This window comes from Castanea sativa, chromosome 1, assembly GCF_040712315.1.
Source record: "Castanea sativa cultivar Marrone di Chiusa Pesio chromosome 1, ASM4071231v1".
Lineage (NCBI taxonomy): Eukaryota > Viridiplantae > Streptophyta > Magnoliopsida > Fagales > Fagaceae > Castanea > Castanea sativa.
The window spans coordinates 72,469,953-72,486,856 of NC_134013.1; the positions used below are offsets into that span (position 1 = coordinate 72,469,953).

A 16,904-nucleotide genomic window follows, 5' to 3' on the forward strand; every position below is an offset into this window, starting at 1 on the left:
AAATTGCACAAAATTTAAAGCATAATAATTTAAGTGATAATGAAATTTGGGTAGTCTATGAAAACTATCTTGGAGCTAGACCACCTAAATTATGGTGCAAAATTATAGAAATCATGTATTAGTCAATAACTCTAATGTGGATTTGCTACATTGGGAACGTGATTATGCTTAGGAGGTTAATGTTCACAAAGATAGAGGTTGGAACGCTTTGGTTAAAAGACTTTGACCCATTTTTCAACTTATGTTGCACGCATGGGTTCCAAACCCTAGGTCAAGGAACAGACCAGAAAGGCTTCAAACGAGGGCTACACTTAGGAAGTTGAGTAAATTTGGAGTTCCCAGTTGGCCATTTGACTCTAAAGATCATCACCAATTCATTAATAGGTAATAGTTTGTCATCCATATGGCAGACATGGTTAGCAAACTTAAGCAATGATCAATTTCTTTATAATTAGCACAGTGATTCACTGATTTGAGATTCCCAAATTTTGTTTAATAACTATAACCGGATTTAAATTTATGATTTCCGTTTCATAATGATTGCTATTTGTTGTCTAGCTAAGATACTAATTGGTTTCTTTTTGGCATAGGCAATATTCAATATTGATTTCTTTTTTTGTGTAGGCACGATTTGATCTCTAATCCTTTATTTGACAACAAAAGATTACCAATTGCACTATCTGCATCCATCTGGCTTCTTATTTTTTATCAATACAAAAATGTTAAAAATAGTAGTTGACATGTGCAGATATGTCTTTGTGCTACCATTTTGTTTGAGAAATTAGGGGAGTCTAGTGCCCACCTACTCTTAAGTTGAAATGCGGCATCTCAAAACCGAGGTCAAGCACATTACTAAGTAGTTTTGAAATTGAGAATTTCTTATTCCAATGTTGATAAAATCAAGGGGATTGACTTGTGCTTGAGATTGTCATGGCAAGTGCTTAGAAAATTAAAGTTGATTATCTAATGGTTCAATGTGAATGAATTTTAACCAAAGAAGAAGGGTATGTATTTAAATTCAAAAATGTTGCCAATAATATATAGAGAAATGGCATCTTGTATTGTTAAAAGAGATCCACACCATTAGAGTGCAGGTTACCAAATTCTAGAATTTGACTAAATGTGTCAATTTAATTATTATGCAGTTGATTTCTTCTGGCATATTGGGAGAAATTTTTATAGGTCCATATTATTATAGTAAATGCCAGGTTGACAATCTAACCCATGGAAAATTTGTCAGTATTTTCCCAATTTTCATTTTTTACCCCTTGCCTAACATTGTTTCCACTATGTAAATCATACCTAAATCATAAACTGTGCCTAATCAGGAAAATAATTCCCCCCCCCCTCTCCATTTTTTTTTAATGTTAGATGGCAGCATTAGTCAAACCAAAATTTAAGTGGTTCAACTGCCATTTTCTTACTATTTGGTAAACTGTCCAATTTTACCCTAAACAATGCAATTTAAAACATTAAGCCTTGAGCAAAACTGTTTGCCTAACCTTGCCATTACCTTCTAGTATATCTGGGAAAATGTTGCTGGCATTGGCAAAAGAATTATGAGGGCAGGGTAGTTATAATGTCAATATGTCATAGTGTCTTGCCCCTCCCATTGTTTTGGGGGCAGATTAGTAGCCACTTTATCATAATTCATAAATGAAAATTTTGATCATACAATGAAAATGTCCTCTCATGTGCTTAGGCCATGTAACAATCCCTTATTGGTCATTCTGTCTTACTGTGTATTTTACAAACATTAACTTCTATTTTAATCACCATGTTGACTGTAAAATAGTGCAGGGGTCTACTCTAACTTCAACTATCAAACAATTAGATTTTTCTTGTTATTTTTTTGCTGTGTAAAAGATGCTGAATTACAGTGCTTTATAGGTTATAAGTTCACCCTTTTCTACTTAAAGTTCAGGTACATGTTATGTGTAAAGAATATTTATACATGTGGTTGACTTTGATTAGTCTCTTGAGAATCAATAACTTATCCCAAAATTTGGTGACTGAGGCTTGGTTTTTGTTATTGCTCTTATACTGGCACTTTGTAGAAAAAAAGGAAGAATAGAATGAAAAGAAAGATTGTGTGAGAAAAATATATCTTAGTACAAAGCTGTCGTTCTAGATAAATATATAAGTCATTGCATTCTGATTAATTAATTATACATATAATTATAAATCAACATAAATTATTGAGAGAGAGAGAGAGAGAGAGAGAGAGAGAGAGAGAGAGTGGTGTTTTTGGACTTTGGCTTAGCTTGCCAAGTTGTAGATCAATAAACTAGGGGTGGGAAAAGTTCAGCTGCCCTAAGAAAAGAAGTTTGGTGGATGCCCCCTCAAAGGGTCAAATGGTTATTTACTATATTAGTATATTTCAAATATCTTAACTCTTAATTGGTCCCACTTTCCCTAATTCTCAGTTGAGGAATCACCAAGAGTCCAAAGTTGTCCACTCTGACATGTCACATTGTTCATATGTGGCAGAGAGAATGAAGGGAATAGAAGCCCTTGAAGAATGGAATAGAAATGGTATTGTTGGATCAAGGACACCAAAATTTATATTTTTCTCAATGGAATTTGCAGAGAATTGTTTTAAGATTGAATATGAATTTCAGCTTTCTATATTGGAAGTTGCTCCATCCAACAGTTCACAAAAAAAAAAAAAATTTGAATCAAAGATTATTTTAGAGGAAAACAAATAAAATATGATTATATAAATGACATAAGAAACTTGCTTTGTCGTCTTGCTTTTGATTTATTGAAGATAAAGTGGGGACGTATCAATGACTATTGAATATGAGGACGTATGAAAACAATTTGGTCTATAAAACCCTGGAAGCTGCTGATTTTGTAGTCATTGAGATCCTTAATTCGGATTTTAAAACTACCATATATGAGGTTCAAGTAAGGCCAAGTGAGAACTTAAATTAATTAGTCCTATTCTCTTGACTTGTGTTCCTTGGTAGCTGTTTCTTAAGAGAGCTTATCTTCGGCCTCTTCTAACTAAGTCATCGCGATTTTCGTGAAAACACACAATCCAATTTCCATTGGAGTCACCCTGAAAGGGCGGCTGAAGCTTCGGAAGCAGACCCCTTCTTAGGATGCATAAATGGCTTTGAACTAAGTGAACTGTACTGTGAACCAGTGCTCCTTTGAGTTCATGGTATTAGTTTTGCTTAATAGCTTGAGCAGTTAATACTGTTGAGTTCTTAAAGACTTGATACTTGAGGGGGTCTACTTTAGTTTTCCAAATTTTCTTTGCTTAGTACGAAGCCTACTTTGGTTAGCATTTTGGTGGTGGCTATAAGAAAATATTTATTTTTTAAGTTCCTTGCAATTCTAGGGCATATTTCACCTCTTCAACTCCGTCAAGGTTTATAAAGGAGAGGAAATGGATGAGAAGAACGATGTTGATAAGGTTGATGATGTGATATTGCCTGGTTTTCGGTTTCATCCAACAGATGAGGAGCTTGTTGGGTTTTACCTCAAGAGAAAGGTTCAGCAGCGAGCTCTCCCTATTGAGCTAATCAAGCAAGTTGATATTTACAAGTATGATCCATGGGATCTTCCAAGTAAGATAGTCCATCCCTAGTGCATGGTTTTATTCACAGTTTGACTAATTGCTTTATCTTCCTTGTCTGACTTGTTTTTTATGTTGGGTCAGGCTGCAAAGCATGGATGAAGTTTTCCTTTCTTTTCATTGCTTCCCTTTTTCATTTTTTAGCTGCCTAGCAACAAGAGCAATTTCCTTTCGTTTTCTTGCTATAGAATATTATCTATTGTAATCACTGTTAAAACTATTCAAATAGCTAGGAAGTCCCTCTAGTTTGGTGTAGAGTTTCATGTCATGTTCAGATAGCAAACAAAAGTCTAACATCATCACTCTACTTTGATAGCTCTGTGTACTATAATATTTTCCAAAGTAATGTTTAGTCTTAGAGCTTTGTAACTGATTTTGTCTTTCTTGAAACTTTTGAGGATAAACTTTCTGTAGTTATGATTTTGTTCAAGTTTTGATGAATAGTGAACCAAATGAATAGTTACTTACCATGTCAATTTTTTCTTCAAAAGAGCTGGTAGCTAGTGGCGAGAAAGAGTGGTATTTCTACTGCCCAAGGGACAGGAAATACAGGAACAGTGCACGGCCAAACCGAGTGACTGGAGCTGGGTTCTGGAAGGCCACTGGGACTGACCGGCCTATATACTCCTCTGATAGCACCAAATGCATTGGTTTGAAGAAGTCCCTTGTCTTCTACAGGGGTAGAGCTGCCAAAGGGATAAAAACTGATTGGATGATGCATGAATTTCGGTTACCTTCTCTCACAGAATCAGCACCACCAAAGAAGCTCTTAGATAAAAACATTCCTGCAAATGTATGTGTTGTATAATTGTCCATCTCCTATTTTTTCTTTAAAAGCATTTCTGGATCCTAATACACTACATTATATATGTATACTAAATCATTGTTTTACCATTGGCACCACAGGATACCTGGGCAATTTGCAGGATATTTAAGAAAACAAACTCTATGGCACAAAGAGCTTTTTCTCACTCTTGGGTCTCTCCAGTACCAGAAACTTTGGTATCTGATATGTTCACTCAAGGTACAAACTGCACTCAGTTCAGTTCAGAGAACATCTCTTGCACAACTGAAATTGGGTCTGCCATCCAGTTTTGCAGTACTAATGGCTTACAACAAGCCCCTACTAGCAGCTTCTCTGCTTTTGATATTCCTTCTTATAAGCCCATTAATCCTACAGTCTATAAGCCTTCCCTATTTCCTGCTTCTAATGGAGACCTTCAAAATGGCTTCATGTTCTCTCCACTTGAAGTGTCAGGACCCATGAAGTGTGCAGTTGATACCGCTTCCATGCTTTTGAACCCTGCCTTAATTGGTGATGTGAGTAATGCCTCTAGGACTACAGACTTTGAAGGGCCACCGCAGCAGTTTAGTGGCTTCTCAATCAGTTTGCCACAGGAGATGCAAGAAAACTTGGGCACAGGAGAGGATGTGTCAGGCCTCAGGAAGAACCAAGGTGCAGCCCTCAATAACCAGTGGGAAACCATCCAATCAATTGGATTTCCCTTCAATTTGCCTTCAAATGCTTGGAGGCCTAATCTTCCATGGGATTCACCTCCTTGTCCAAGTGAGATGTCTACTAATTACTCCACAAATAAATGCTATACTTGAAATGAAAAATTGGGGAAGTAAGCCATATTCCAGCTCTGGGGGATTATGTTGGGCCAAAAACATGACAAAGTTTAGCTTCAAACCAGTTTGGAGTTATTTCCTCCAACTCACTGTGTGGCAGTTTGTAAGACTATCCATGTGTGTTATGTAAACTGGTTTGAAGTTAAACTTTGTCCAAAAAAAAAAAAAAATTTTGTTTACTATGTCATTGTATAGCTCCATATATTCCATTTATACATGTTAAGTCAGTTGTTTCCTTTTATCTTTCTCTCTCTTCCTTTTTATATTTTTTTAATTCCTGCCTTTTTGTCAACATAGCTATATGAAAGAAAACTAAAATCAATAAACAGAGTCAGTAGTACTTAACTCTGTTTCATACTTTCTTTATGCAAAACATTCACAGATTGAATAAAAATAAATAAATAAATAAATAAACAAGCAAAGATGCCCACCAATACATACAAGGATTGATGGACTCCAAATAACAGATTCCAGTATCTTTGATTAAGATCTATATGTGAATAATTAGCAGTGGTGATCATAGACTTGCTCACCACTGTACCACTACTCTTCAGGTTCAGTGTAGCACAAAGTGAAAATACATATCCTAAGCAATAACCAAAGTTTGTCTGTCTTCCTAGACCAAAATATATACCAAAGGAATAGTTGAGATGGTATGCAAAAAGGTCTACCTGATCCTCTAAGATGCAGGTGTTGCAATCCATCGCCCAATCTTCATGAGGCACGTTGGATTATACACAGCTATCCATTATGGTCCTCAAGGGTGCCAAGATCAAAACCCTACTTGCAACAAATGACTGTTAAGAATAGAGTTTTTATATCCTCTCTTCTTGGCCTCCTCCTTTCCTCTTGTGACTGAAACTAGACTCTCCACATAAGTAATAGCCTGTGATACAAAAACTGAGCCTGGAAGATTTCTAAGTTGAAGATGCTTAATTTCCTGAGCTCCGAAGTCATACAATAGTATATGTCCTTCGTCATTAATTAAAGCAAGCTTATCAGCTACTAGAAGAAGCTCATCATACAATGTTAATTCTACCATGAGGGGTCCAATTACAAATTGTTTGGTCCAAGATTCCTCAACCCCATATTCACTCATCATTCATATATCGCAGTGTTTTCTCTGTTTCAAATCATAAATAATCAAAGCAACACAATCATTTAAAAGGGCTACAGTTTTCCAAATCTCCTTAATATGCGAAATATCACCAAGATTTGGCATATTTATTATTCGAAACACTTCGTCCCTCATGTCAAAGCATACAATGACCTCACAATCTCGCCCGTGTTCATCCAAGATGATGCAACCAGGCCAATGATAAACTCCATTCAAGAATATTTCATTACTACATTCACCAGGAAAACAAATGATTGAATGATCAACACCCGTGTTGATTTGCCTCCAGGAATTAGTACTTAGGTTGTAAATATGAACAACTGGATGTAAAATCTGGTCAATTAAGTCATATAGAACTGTCGAATAAGTGCCAATCTGAACCAGCTTATAGTCATTAAATATGTGATCATAACCAAATGCAAATGTGGGATAATCGTAGCAAACATTAGATGGACTATGGACATAACTAGGAGGATCGGGAATGACCTTATATTCTCTAATTGCTGGATTCCATAAGAACAAGCGTGAGCTTAATTCTCTTAAGCAAATTATTCCGTTGATGCAATCAGATATATACACCAATCTCTCTGGAATAAACGGCATGTCCAGACTGACTCCAGAATCAAGACCATCAGCTAGGTGCAGGGACATGACAGACCTTTGGGTGGTGGTGGTACTATCTTCAACCTCAACGAGAAGACTTGGATTTTTTTGAGAAGAATGGTGGCGATGGTGTTTGGCAATGAAAGTACGGTTTTAGAAAAGATTGTACCATGACTTGTTTACATACTTGAAACGTATTATAGAGATCACTGGAAGCCTTGTGAGAATTTCTTCCAACAAGTCTTGTGGTAGATAGGAATAGGACCTTAACCTCCCCATGTTTGTTTATTGATTGATTGTGGAGGAAAATAATTCTGAAGAGCAATGCTATAAATAGAGAAGGGAACCGACTTAATTAGGGTCTACTATTTGTAAAGATTGTGGAGGCAAATAATTCATAAGAGCAATGTTAGAAACAGAGAAGAGAACCGACTTAATTAGGGGCTACTATTTGTAACGTAGGAGTGTTACAAGTTACAACCCTTCTAGAGTCCTTTACCGGGTGTGTTTTATTGTCTACCAAGTAATCTGTTTCCTTTTTAGAGAAGGATAAGGATGACACGTTTCTAATTAAGGAAACCCTATTTGATGGGTCCAAAAATATTGGCCAGTATTTGTATCCTTCCCAAACTTCTAACAAAGAAGACTTTAAATTTTGAAGCGATCAAAATGACAATACTACCTCTGTGGAGGTGTGGTGTTGGAATTACAACAAAGATATGAGATGTCTTCCAACAAGTGTTCTTGTTTGATAGACAAGATCGAATTTCAACCTATGATGTTTGCTCAATGATGATTTTTATCAGACTAAAACATCAGTTTTTTGTGTAAGTACATAAGAGTTAATGGAGTTAGTCCCACAGATCCATTTTGCAAATATAGAAACCTCAAAGAGTTATAAATAAGAATTGAAACCCTAGGAGTATTTTTGCAAATGACCAACCCTATCGGTTGTTTTTTACAAAATAAAATTTTGTTAATCATAAATTCCAGTGGGAAAATTATAGGTTTACATATACTATTAATGAAAATCTTATATTGTATATTTTTTTTTAGAAACAAAATCTTGTATTGCTAGTGCAATGTAAACTAAGAATTTTCAATTTTCCAATTCAAATTATATATGTTCAAGTTGCATAATTTCATTTTTATCCTTTTTTTTTTGGGGGGTCAATGTGGTTATAAGTCAAAACATTAATCTATAATCAGAACTTATTGCAAATGTGTACGACATTGTACACATTTGTTTAGTGTAAAATGTAAATCTTACATTACTAGTATAAATTAAGATTTTTCCAATTTGATTTTTTTTTTTTTTTGAGAATCCATACCAAGCGTATTATTAATCAAGGCTTTGGAAGTCAACCTGAAGTACATCTGCAAGTTCTGGTGGTACATCTTCCATCCAGACTTGTAAAAAAGGGGAAAGGATTGCTTGTCTCGTAAGTGAGTGGGCTACAGTATTGCATTGCCTACGTACATGTGTATACCTTACATCTGAAAAACTAGAGGCTAAATACCGTATATCCTGAGCAATGTGTCCGAAGTGAGCTAGGGTGTGTGAACTAGTCTTGAGAGCAGTGATGAGGGTCTGAGAGTCTCCTTCCAGTACTACTCGGGTGAAACCAATTTCTTGTGCTAGGATTAATGCTCTTCGTGCTGCCAATGCTTCCACTTCAATGACTGTCGAGGGAAGGGGAATTTGTTGAGAGAGGGACACCATAACCTGCCCACATCCATTCCGAATAGCAACTCCTACCCCTGCACAATTATTTGCCTAAAATAGAGCCCCATCAAAGTTTATTTTGTAGTGATCATTATTCGGTGGTTGCCATCGACCTGGTGTTCTTTGCACAGAAGAAGTCGTTGTGGTGTTGTGCATAGCAAATTCCCTCAGTCTGTCTTTGGCCTGTGAGAGTAGTAGTTGTCCAAGTGTTCCACAAGCTTTCCCAATCCGAAGGTCATTCCTCCTCTTCCACACTGCCTATACTACCATAGAGAAAAACGCCGATTCTCTATTCTCTGTAAAAATACTGCCTATAAGATCAAGAAAGGAAGTCGTTTGCTTTAATCTACTATGGTTCCATAACGGATTGAGGGCCCGTAGTTCTTCAAGCTTCGGGCAACGATAAAGAGCATGGAGTACATCTTCTTGCTGCCCCTGACAGATTTCACAACAGTCATCTGCATTAACTTTTCTCCTCACCAAGCTCATCTTCATAAGTAATGAATTTTTGGCTGCTCTCCATACTAGGTGCTTGACCTTACTCGAGACTGACAAGCTCCAAATTGATTGCCAAAGTGGTTTCAGGTTCTCAAAATCTGATTGCCCTGGTCTGCTGCGTGCCTCTTCAAGTTGTAGAAATTTATAACCCGACTTTACCAAGTACTCTCCATTCGGGTTGTGTGGCCAAATTAATTCATCTGGCTGGTTTGTGTGGCAGAGGGGTATTGTGCTCACCATAGCTGCTTCAAACCCTATAAAATTTGATTCTAGCATATCCATCTTCTAGCACCTTTGGCTTTGATCAATGAGGTTGCAAACCTTTGCTGTTGGCCCCATGTTCCTCCTTGGTGACAAAATTTTTGGTGAGTGCTTGAGGGGTAGCCATCTATTGCCCCATATGTTCACTGATTTCGCATCCCCTATTCTCCAAATTGCCCCTCTCCGGATCACCTCCCTCCCTCTAAGGATGCTTTTCCAGGCATAAGAGGCTGAACTTGGGGTGGCTGCTTCCATGACTGAACAGTTGGGGAAGAATTTAGCTTTGAACACTCAGTAAAATAGTGAAGTTTTGTCATGTAGCAAACGCCATGTTTGTTTAGCGAGCAATGCATCATTAAAATGAGATAAATCTTTAAAGCCCAAACCACCTTGTGATTTTGGCTTACATAAATCTTCCCACCTTATCCAATGTACTTTACGTCTATCCCCCCTTTGTCCCCAATAGAAACGTTGGATTAGAGCTTCAATATCATGACACAAACCACTTGGTAATTTGAAGCAAGACATGGTATAAGTAGGTAGCGCTTGGGCCACCGCCTTGATCAAGATTTCCCTCCCCGTTTGAGATAAGAGCTTTCCTTCCCAACCTTGGAGTTTCTTCCATACTTGCTGCTTTATTTTATCAAAGCTTTCCTTCTTCTTTCTACCAATAAAACTTGGAAGACCCAAGTATTTCTCATATTGCTAGACAACGGGTACACCAAGAGCATCTTTGATAGCATCCTGCACTCCTTGAGATGTGGATTTGCTAAAAAATAGAGTTGTTTTATCTCTATTGATTTGTTGTCCTGATGCTCTTTCATAAATGGCAAGGATCTCCAACAATTTTGCACATTCATCCATCTTAGACCTGCAAAAAATAAGGCCGTCATCTGCAAAAAGGAGGTGTGTTAGTTTAGGTCCATTTCGGCAAATTGATACACCCCTTATACCTCCCTCATACTCCGCCTTTCTAAGTAGGCCATGAAAACCCTCAGTACATAGCAAGAATAAGTATGGGGAGAGAGGGTCTCCCTAGCGTAACCCCCTAGTTGGTGTGATCTTCCCATGTGGCTCACCATTAATCAACACCGAGTAAGTGGCTGAGGAAATGCATTTCATCATGAGTTGGACTCAGGTATCATCAAAACCCATTTTTTTCATCAGTTTCTCCATATATGGCCACTCCACCCTATCATAGGCCTTACCCATATTCAGTTTGAGTGCCATAAAGCCTACCTCCCTGGAGTTATGGTTTCTCATGTAATGAAGCATTTCAAAGGCCACCATTATATTATTTGAGATCAACCTGTCCGTCATGAAGGCACTTTGTTGTTCAGAGACTATTTGTGGTAAAAAAAATTTCAATCTGTTTGCCAACACTTTTGAGAAAATTCTATACAATACATTGCTAAGACAAATAGGGCGATATTGAGAGATAATTTCTAGATTTTTTACTTTGGGGATTAAAGTAATAAAGGAATGACATAATAATTTAAGGAGGGTACCAGAATTTAAGTAGGAAAAAATAGCTTCAATTACATCACTACCTACCAAGGATCAATAATTTTGGTAGAAAAGAGGCGGCATGCTGTTCGGGCCCTGTGATTTCAATGGAGCCATCTGTTTAAGAGCTACTTCAACCTCATCCGCGGTGAATTCCCGAATTAGTTGTTGGTTCATCTCTGTGGATACTACCTGTGGAATCTGCTCAATAATTTCCTCAAATCTGTCCAGGCTTAAAGTAGTGAACAAATTTTGATAAAACTGCAGAATGGTTTCAACAATTCGGCCAGGATGTGTATTCCACTGTCTCTCATGATTAAACAGCCCCTTAATGTAATTTTTTCGCCTTCGTTGTGATGTCTTACTGTGAAAAAATGTCGTGTTTCGATCCCCATCTTTTAACCACTGCACTTTAGCTCATTGCCTCCACAGTTTTGCTTCTCGGTCCATGAGTGAATTTATCTCCTGCTCTAGCTTCTTTAATTAGTGTACAGGTCCCCCATTAATAGCCACCCTCTCAGCTTGAGCTAGCTGCTTACGCTTCTTCTCTAATTCTCGACGGACATTCCCAAAATTGTTCTTACTCCATTTAGTCAATTCCTTTCCACATGTTTCAATTTTCTTCAAAATTTTCATCCCACCCGATTCTGAGTATGACCTTTGCCACACCGCTTCAATGGTTTCCCCACATCCCTTTTCACTCATCCACATTTGCTCAAATCTGAATGGCCTCTGTTGTTTGCACTCCATCCCCTCTGGCACAATCCATAAAGCTTTATGATCCGAGGTGGTCACATCTAGGTGATAGATTTTTGTATCAAAAATTTTTGAGAACCAGTCGTTAGTCGCTATCGTGCCCTATCCAGCCTCTCCCATACTATATAATTGTCAAAGTGTTTATGCCAAGTGAACCTCGACCCCACATAGCCTAGGTCCATAAAGCCACACTCGTCTATAATGTCCCGAAAAGCTTGCATCTGCCCATGAGGTCTGATTCGACCCCCCAATTTTTCTGCTTGTTTTGCAACCTCATTAAAATCACCTGCACAAATCCATAGTGCAACACTTCAATTTTTCAAACTTTGAAATCGCGCCCAAGCTTCATGACGAAGTTGAGTATCTGGCTCACCATAGAACCTGGTAAACCTCCACTCCTCAGTCTTATATTTGTTGATTGTAGCATCTATGTGATTCTTTGAAAAAGTTTTATTGTTAAATCGAACTCTTCCTTCCAGTAGATCACCAACCCCCCTGCCTTATGTCTTCTAGGTGCCACAACTTTATTTTTGAATTTCAAACGATCTTGAATTTGAGTTAGCCTTGCTTCATCCGTCCATGTTTTGGCTAAGAACACGACGGAGGGATCTTTTGCCCAAACCATATCGGCGAGCTGGTCTTTTGTTCGTTGGTTCCCAAGCCCTCGACAGTTCCAACATATTAAACTCATTGGTTTTGGCAGGGCTCGGCCAATACCTTTGTGTTGTTCTTGCCCCCCTGAGAAACAATTTCTCTTTTTCTGTAACTCAGATTGGCTCTCCATGTTGCTTGTACTCCTCTTTGACCCCACTGTGTCCTCCATAATAACATCTGTCCCTGTGTTAATTCGGTTTTGGCGCCTCCACGTTACTGTGTTTATGACAGGTATATTTGATGCATCAGGTACATGTGAGAGTGGCGTGCGAGCTGTTTGGTGTAGTGGCTGACCACGTGCCTGGGATCTGCCCAATTCAAAAATCTCAGTAATTGTTAAAGATTCAAAATCATTTTCCTTATCGGAAAATTCTTAGGTAGTCCCGGAGTATAGTGAAATGGTGCTCCTTCCTCTCACATTCATGGTGGACCCCATCATGAATTTAATGAGCGGACCCCGCCATGAATGTGAGAGGAGGGAGTACCATTCTCCGTGCTCCGGGAGTACTTAAGAATTACTCTTCCTTACCCATGAAAGATGTATTTTTGGTAACCAGTTCTGGCGTTGGGTCATATTTGTGGATATCACGGTCTAATTCCTGGATTTGCTCCTCAAACAGCTCATCAGATACACTGCTTATCTCCATAGTTGTGTGTAGGGAGTTTGATTCCTTTTGAAACTCGTGATTTGTGGAGATTTGATTCGCCTCTTTTTGATTTTGCTCCTGAATATTAGCTACGACATTATCCCTCCCCGTGGCACCCTGACTTTCCATGTTTGGTCTAATGATATCCGGTGATGGTCCCCCCCGCCGAACCACCACTGAAGGTTGTCTGACCGGAGTTGAGCCAGATGCAGATTTGGCAGTCTTCTTTTGATAGTAGAAACCTGGCACTGAGATTGTAGTTCTTCGTGATTGTACAAATGGGGGAGCCCGAATCCAGGCTCCAAATTGTTGAGACTCCAATGGGAGAGTTCCTTCACTTTCTATCCACAGTTTGCAGTCTTTGTCATCATGCATGAGGCTTCCACACCAATAGCACAGATTGGATAGCCTCTCATACTTAAAGGACACCCATAATTCTTTGCCACTCTCCAAAGAAATTACCCTCCCCCGATTCAAAGGTTAAGAGGTGTCAATTGTTACTCGAACTCTGATGAATCCATCCCCCTCCATCATTGCACCCTCAGGTGGTTCATCTACTGTCCCAATCGCTCCACATATTTTTTCAGCCACCTTCCTTGTTCTGAATCGAATTGGGATGTCATGTACCTGTACCCAAAAAGTAATTCGATTAAAAGGCATATCAAGGACATCAGTCTCCCTGTCATACCGTTGTAGCACCATTAGGTGTTTATCAAAGCTCCAGGGTTCAGCCTCAAGGATTTGGTCGATCTCTTCTCTGTTGTCAAAAGTGAAGAGGATAATATGGTCACCCTCCTTTTAAATCTTGAAGATGGAGAAGACCACCTTTTGCTCTTGTGCAAGAATCCATTGCCCGAGCTGAAGATTGGCTAGGAAGGGAGAAGAAAAAGAGTCCAACAATGATATGTCACATGCTCTTATGCTCAATGCTCAGGTATAAATATGAGTTATGACCCCCCTCAAAAAAAAAAAAAAATCACCCTTTTAAATTTCCAAGTAGAAAACTAAATGACACAAGCTTATTTCAAAAAATCTTTATTGGTCCGGGACGTTCCAGAATATTATTTACATGTTAAGACTTAATTATCTAGATTGAACACTGGTTCCAAACACAAGTATGAAATGTAATTGGCATTACCAAGCTCTAACTATACCCTTGCCAGCTCCTTAAGTTTTTTTTTTAAAATTTTTTTATAAAAATATCCACATTAAATTGGAATAGGACACGATTTTTCTCGGTCCAAAACCAAGTTTCAGATTTTTTATGTTAAAATTACAACAGAATTATACTTGCACAATGTGTAACTATAACTAAGCATTGCTATTACAGTACAAATAGAAGTGGAGGGGAGAAAAAAAATGCTATCAATATAATATTTAAAAGTTGAAGGGTAGGATTTAATATTACCACTCTCCTATTGAGCCACAACAGTTGCCACCTCGCCATTTTTTTTATTGATTTATTCCCCTAATTTTTTGGATAATATATTAATATTAAATATAGTAAACTATCTAACATATTATTAGAAAAAAAAAATCCAAGATGAATGTGTAAATTTAATTAGTTAATATTATCAAAAAAATTAAAAGAACAAATCAATAAATAAAAATAGTGATGTGGCCAATGATTTAGTCCAATTCGGTCCATTTTGGTCTATTTGGTCCATTAAGTCGACTTTGGCCATTAGATCCAGCTGGTTTGATCCATTCTGGTGTTTACTGAACCAAAAGGAAAAAAACAAAAAAAAATCTACATAAAAAATTGTTGTCCCATGTATTGCGTGGACTTGCAACTAGTTCCAAATAATAACCAACAAAAAAGGAGATAATTTAGCGACTTTGTTGTGGATATACATCTATTTGGGAGAATATTAGAATATAACTAGCATTGGTGATCATATTGCTGACCACTCTATCAATAGTCTCCAGTTCAAGTGTAGCAGAAAGTTAAAATGCAGATGGCAATAACCAAGTTTGTATAAATATACACACCAAAGCAAGCAAAAGTTGAGATGCTATATGGAGAAGTCTACCCAATCTCCCAACCAACTCTCACTCTAGCTTGACCCACACACACGTTGCGAGGCGTTTCCCATTCTTCACGAGGCACGGTCAGTTTCAACAAAAATAGATTTATGCAATATAAACAAAGATACATTAATGACCGAAATGTTTCGCATGATTTACTTCCCCCAAAATTTTTATCACAATCCAGCAAATTAATTATACATTGACCCGTCAACGAATTATATAGATTGAATAGGAATAGAGAATTGAAATTTAACAACACATTATCTTTATAAGATACAATATCATCTTTTCTAAATCACTCGTTAACTATCATTAGTAAGGAAAATCCTTTACAGACTCACTTTTGAGCTCAATTGATTCATCAGAAAGAAACTTAGTGGTTTCTTGGCATGATGATGGAACAATTATCTTGGAATTTAAAATCCTAATGTTAATTAAAAAAAGAAAAAGAAAAGAGAAACAAACATATGGCACGCAAATAATTATGAGCAAGGACATACTAACTCTCAAAGACATTTCCTCCCGTGACTGAAACTAGACTCTTCACATAAGTAATAATCTGTAATAAAAAAAACTGAGTCTGGAAGATTTCTAAGTTGAAGATTCTTAATTTCATGAGCTCCAAAGTCAAACAATAGTATATGTCTGTCGTCAAACCAAAGGGCATTACCTTGTAGCAAAATAACCCTTGACTAGTAACGAATGAGGTCTTTTCTTGATCTGCCTCGTCCATCTTTATCTGGTTGTAGCCTGAGAAGGCGTCCATGAAGCTCAGCAACCTGTGACCTGCCGTTGAGTCCACCAGCTGGTCAATGCGTGGTAATGGATAACTGTCCTTGGGGCAAGCCTTGTTTAAGTTAGTAAAGTCCACGCGCATTCGCCACTTGCCGTTGGCCTTCTTTACCATGACTACGTTTGCCAACCAGTCTGGATAATAAACTTCTCGGATGAACTCCGCGGTAATCAACTTTTGGACTTCTTCTTTGATGGCATTGTCTCGTTTAGGAGCAAAAACCCTCTTTTTCTGACGCATTGGTTTGGAGTAGGGGCATACATTCAAGCGATGAGTAATGACACTTGTATCAATACCCGGCATGTCCTCATGATTCCATGCAAAGACATCAAGACTTTTCTTCAAAATCTGGACCAGAGTATGCTTTGCCTCTTCTTCCATGCTTGCCCCAATTCTAGTGAATTGCTCAGGTATGCTCTCGTCTAAGGGGACATCTTCTAACACCTCAGTGGGTTACGCTGCGATCCTGCTCTCGTCTATACTCATTGTCTGTACGTGTTCGTCCATCGCCAACATGGCTAGGTAGCACTCTCTGGCGGCTAACTGATCTCCTTGCACTTGGCCTACTTCGTGCTCGGTCGGGAATTTGACAGACAGATGATAGGTAGAGGTTACCGCCTTCCAACTATTCAAAGTTGACCTTCCAATAATAGCATTATATGATGATACACAATCAACAACAAGGAAGTTTACCTCTTTGGTTATCTGTTGCGGATACGCTCCAACCACCACTGGTAATGTGATGGTGCCCACAGGTTGCACTTTCATTCCTCTAAATCCCACCAATGGCCAATTCACTGGTTGAAGTTGATCTCGTCCTAGCCTCATTTGCTGGAAGGCGGGGTAATACCAAATGTCCGCCGAACTGCCATTGTCTACCAACACCCTCTTGGTCATGTAATTAGCAATGAGTAGGGTAATGACTATCACGTCATCGTGTGGGTGGTGAACTCGTCCAGAGTCCTCGTCCGTGAATGTGATGGGTTGCTCGTTTGCTTCCCTCGTCCTAGGAGATCGCCCAGACAGCTGGACGTTTTGCACCACCTTCAGGTATGTCTTCCTCGACTTGGACGGCTGCACTACCCAAGTTCCTC

At 38.4% G+C, this 16,904-nt stretch overlaps 3 protein-coding genes across 3 annotated transcripts; 1 reads left to right on the top strand and 2 right to left on the bottom strand.

The window, feature by feature from the left end:
• Positions 1–2,984: 2,984 nt before the first annotated feature.
• LOC142622235 (protein FEZ) lies at positions 2,985–5,448 on the top strand. Its single transcript, XM_075795681.1, has 3 exons — positions 2,985–3,578; positions 4,078–4,379; positions 4,493–5,448. The coding sequence occupies exons 1-3, from the start codon at positions 3,398–3,400 to the stop codon at positions 5,195–5,197; spliced, it is 1,188 nt and encodes a 395-aa protein (XP_075651796.1). The 5' UTR covers positions 2,985–3,397; the 3' UTR covers positions 5,198–5,448.
• Positions 5,449–6,320: 872 nt separating this feature from the next.
• LOC142633871 (F-box/kelch-repeat protein At3g06240-like) lies at positions 6,321–6,986 on the bottom strand. Its single transcript, XM_075808128.1, has one exon. It carries the CDS (start codon positions 6,984–6,986, stop codon positions 6,321–6,323), a length of 666 nt encoding a protein of 221 aa, XP_075664243.1.
• Positions 6,987–8,280: 1,294 nt separating this feature from the next.
• LOC142633879 (uncharacterized) lies at positions 8,281–9,444 on the bottom strand. Its single transcript, XM_075808138.1, has 2 exons — positions 8,932–9,444; positions 8,281–8,715 (listed from the first exon to the last, which is right to left on the bottom strand). Exons 1-2 carry the CDS (start codon positions 9,442–9,444, stop codon positions 8,281–8,283), a joined length of 948 nt encoding a protein of 315 aa, XP_075664253.1.
• Between the last annotated feature and the right edge of the window lie 7,460 nt (positions 9,445–16,904).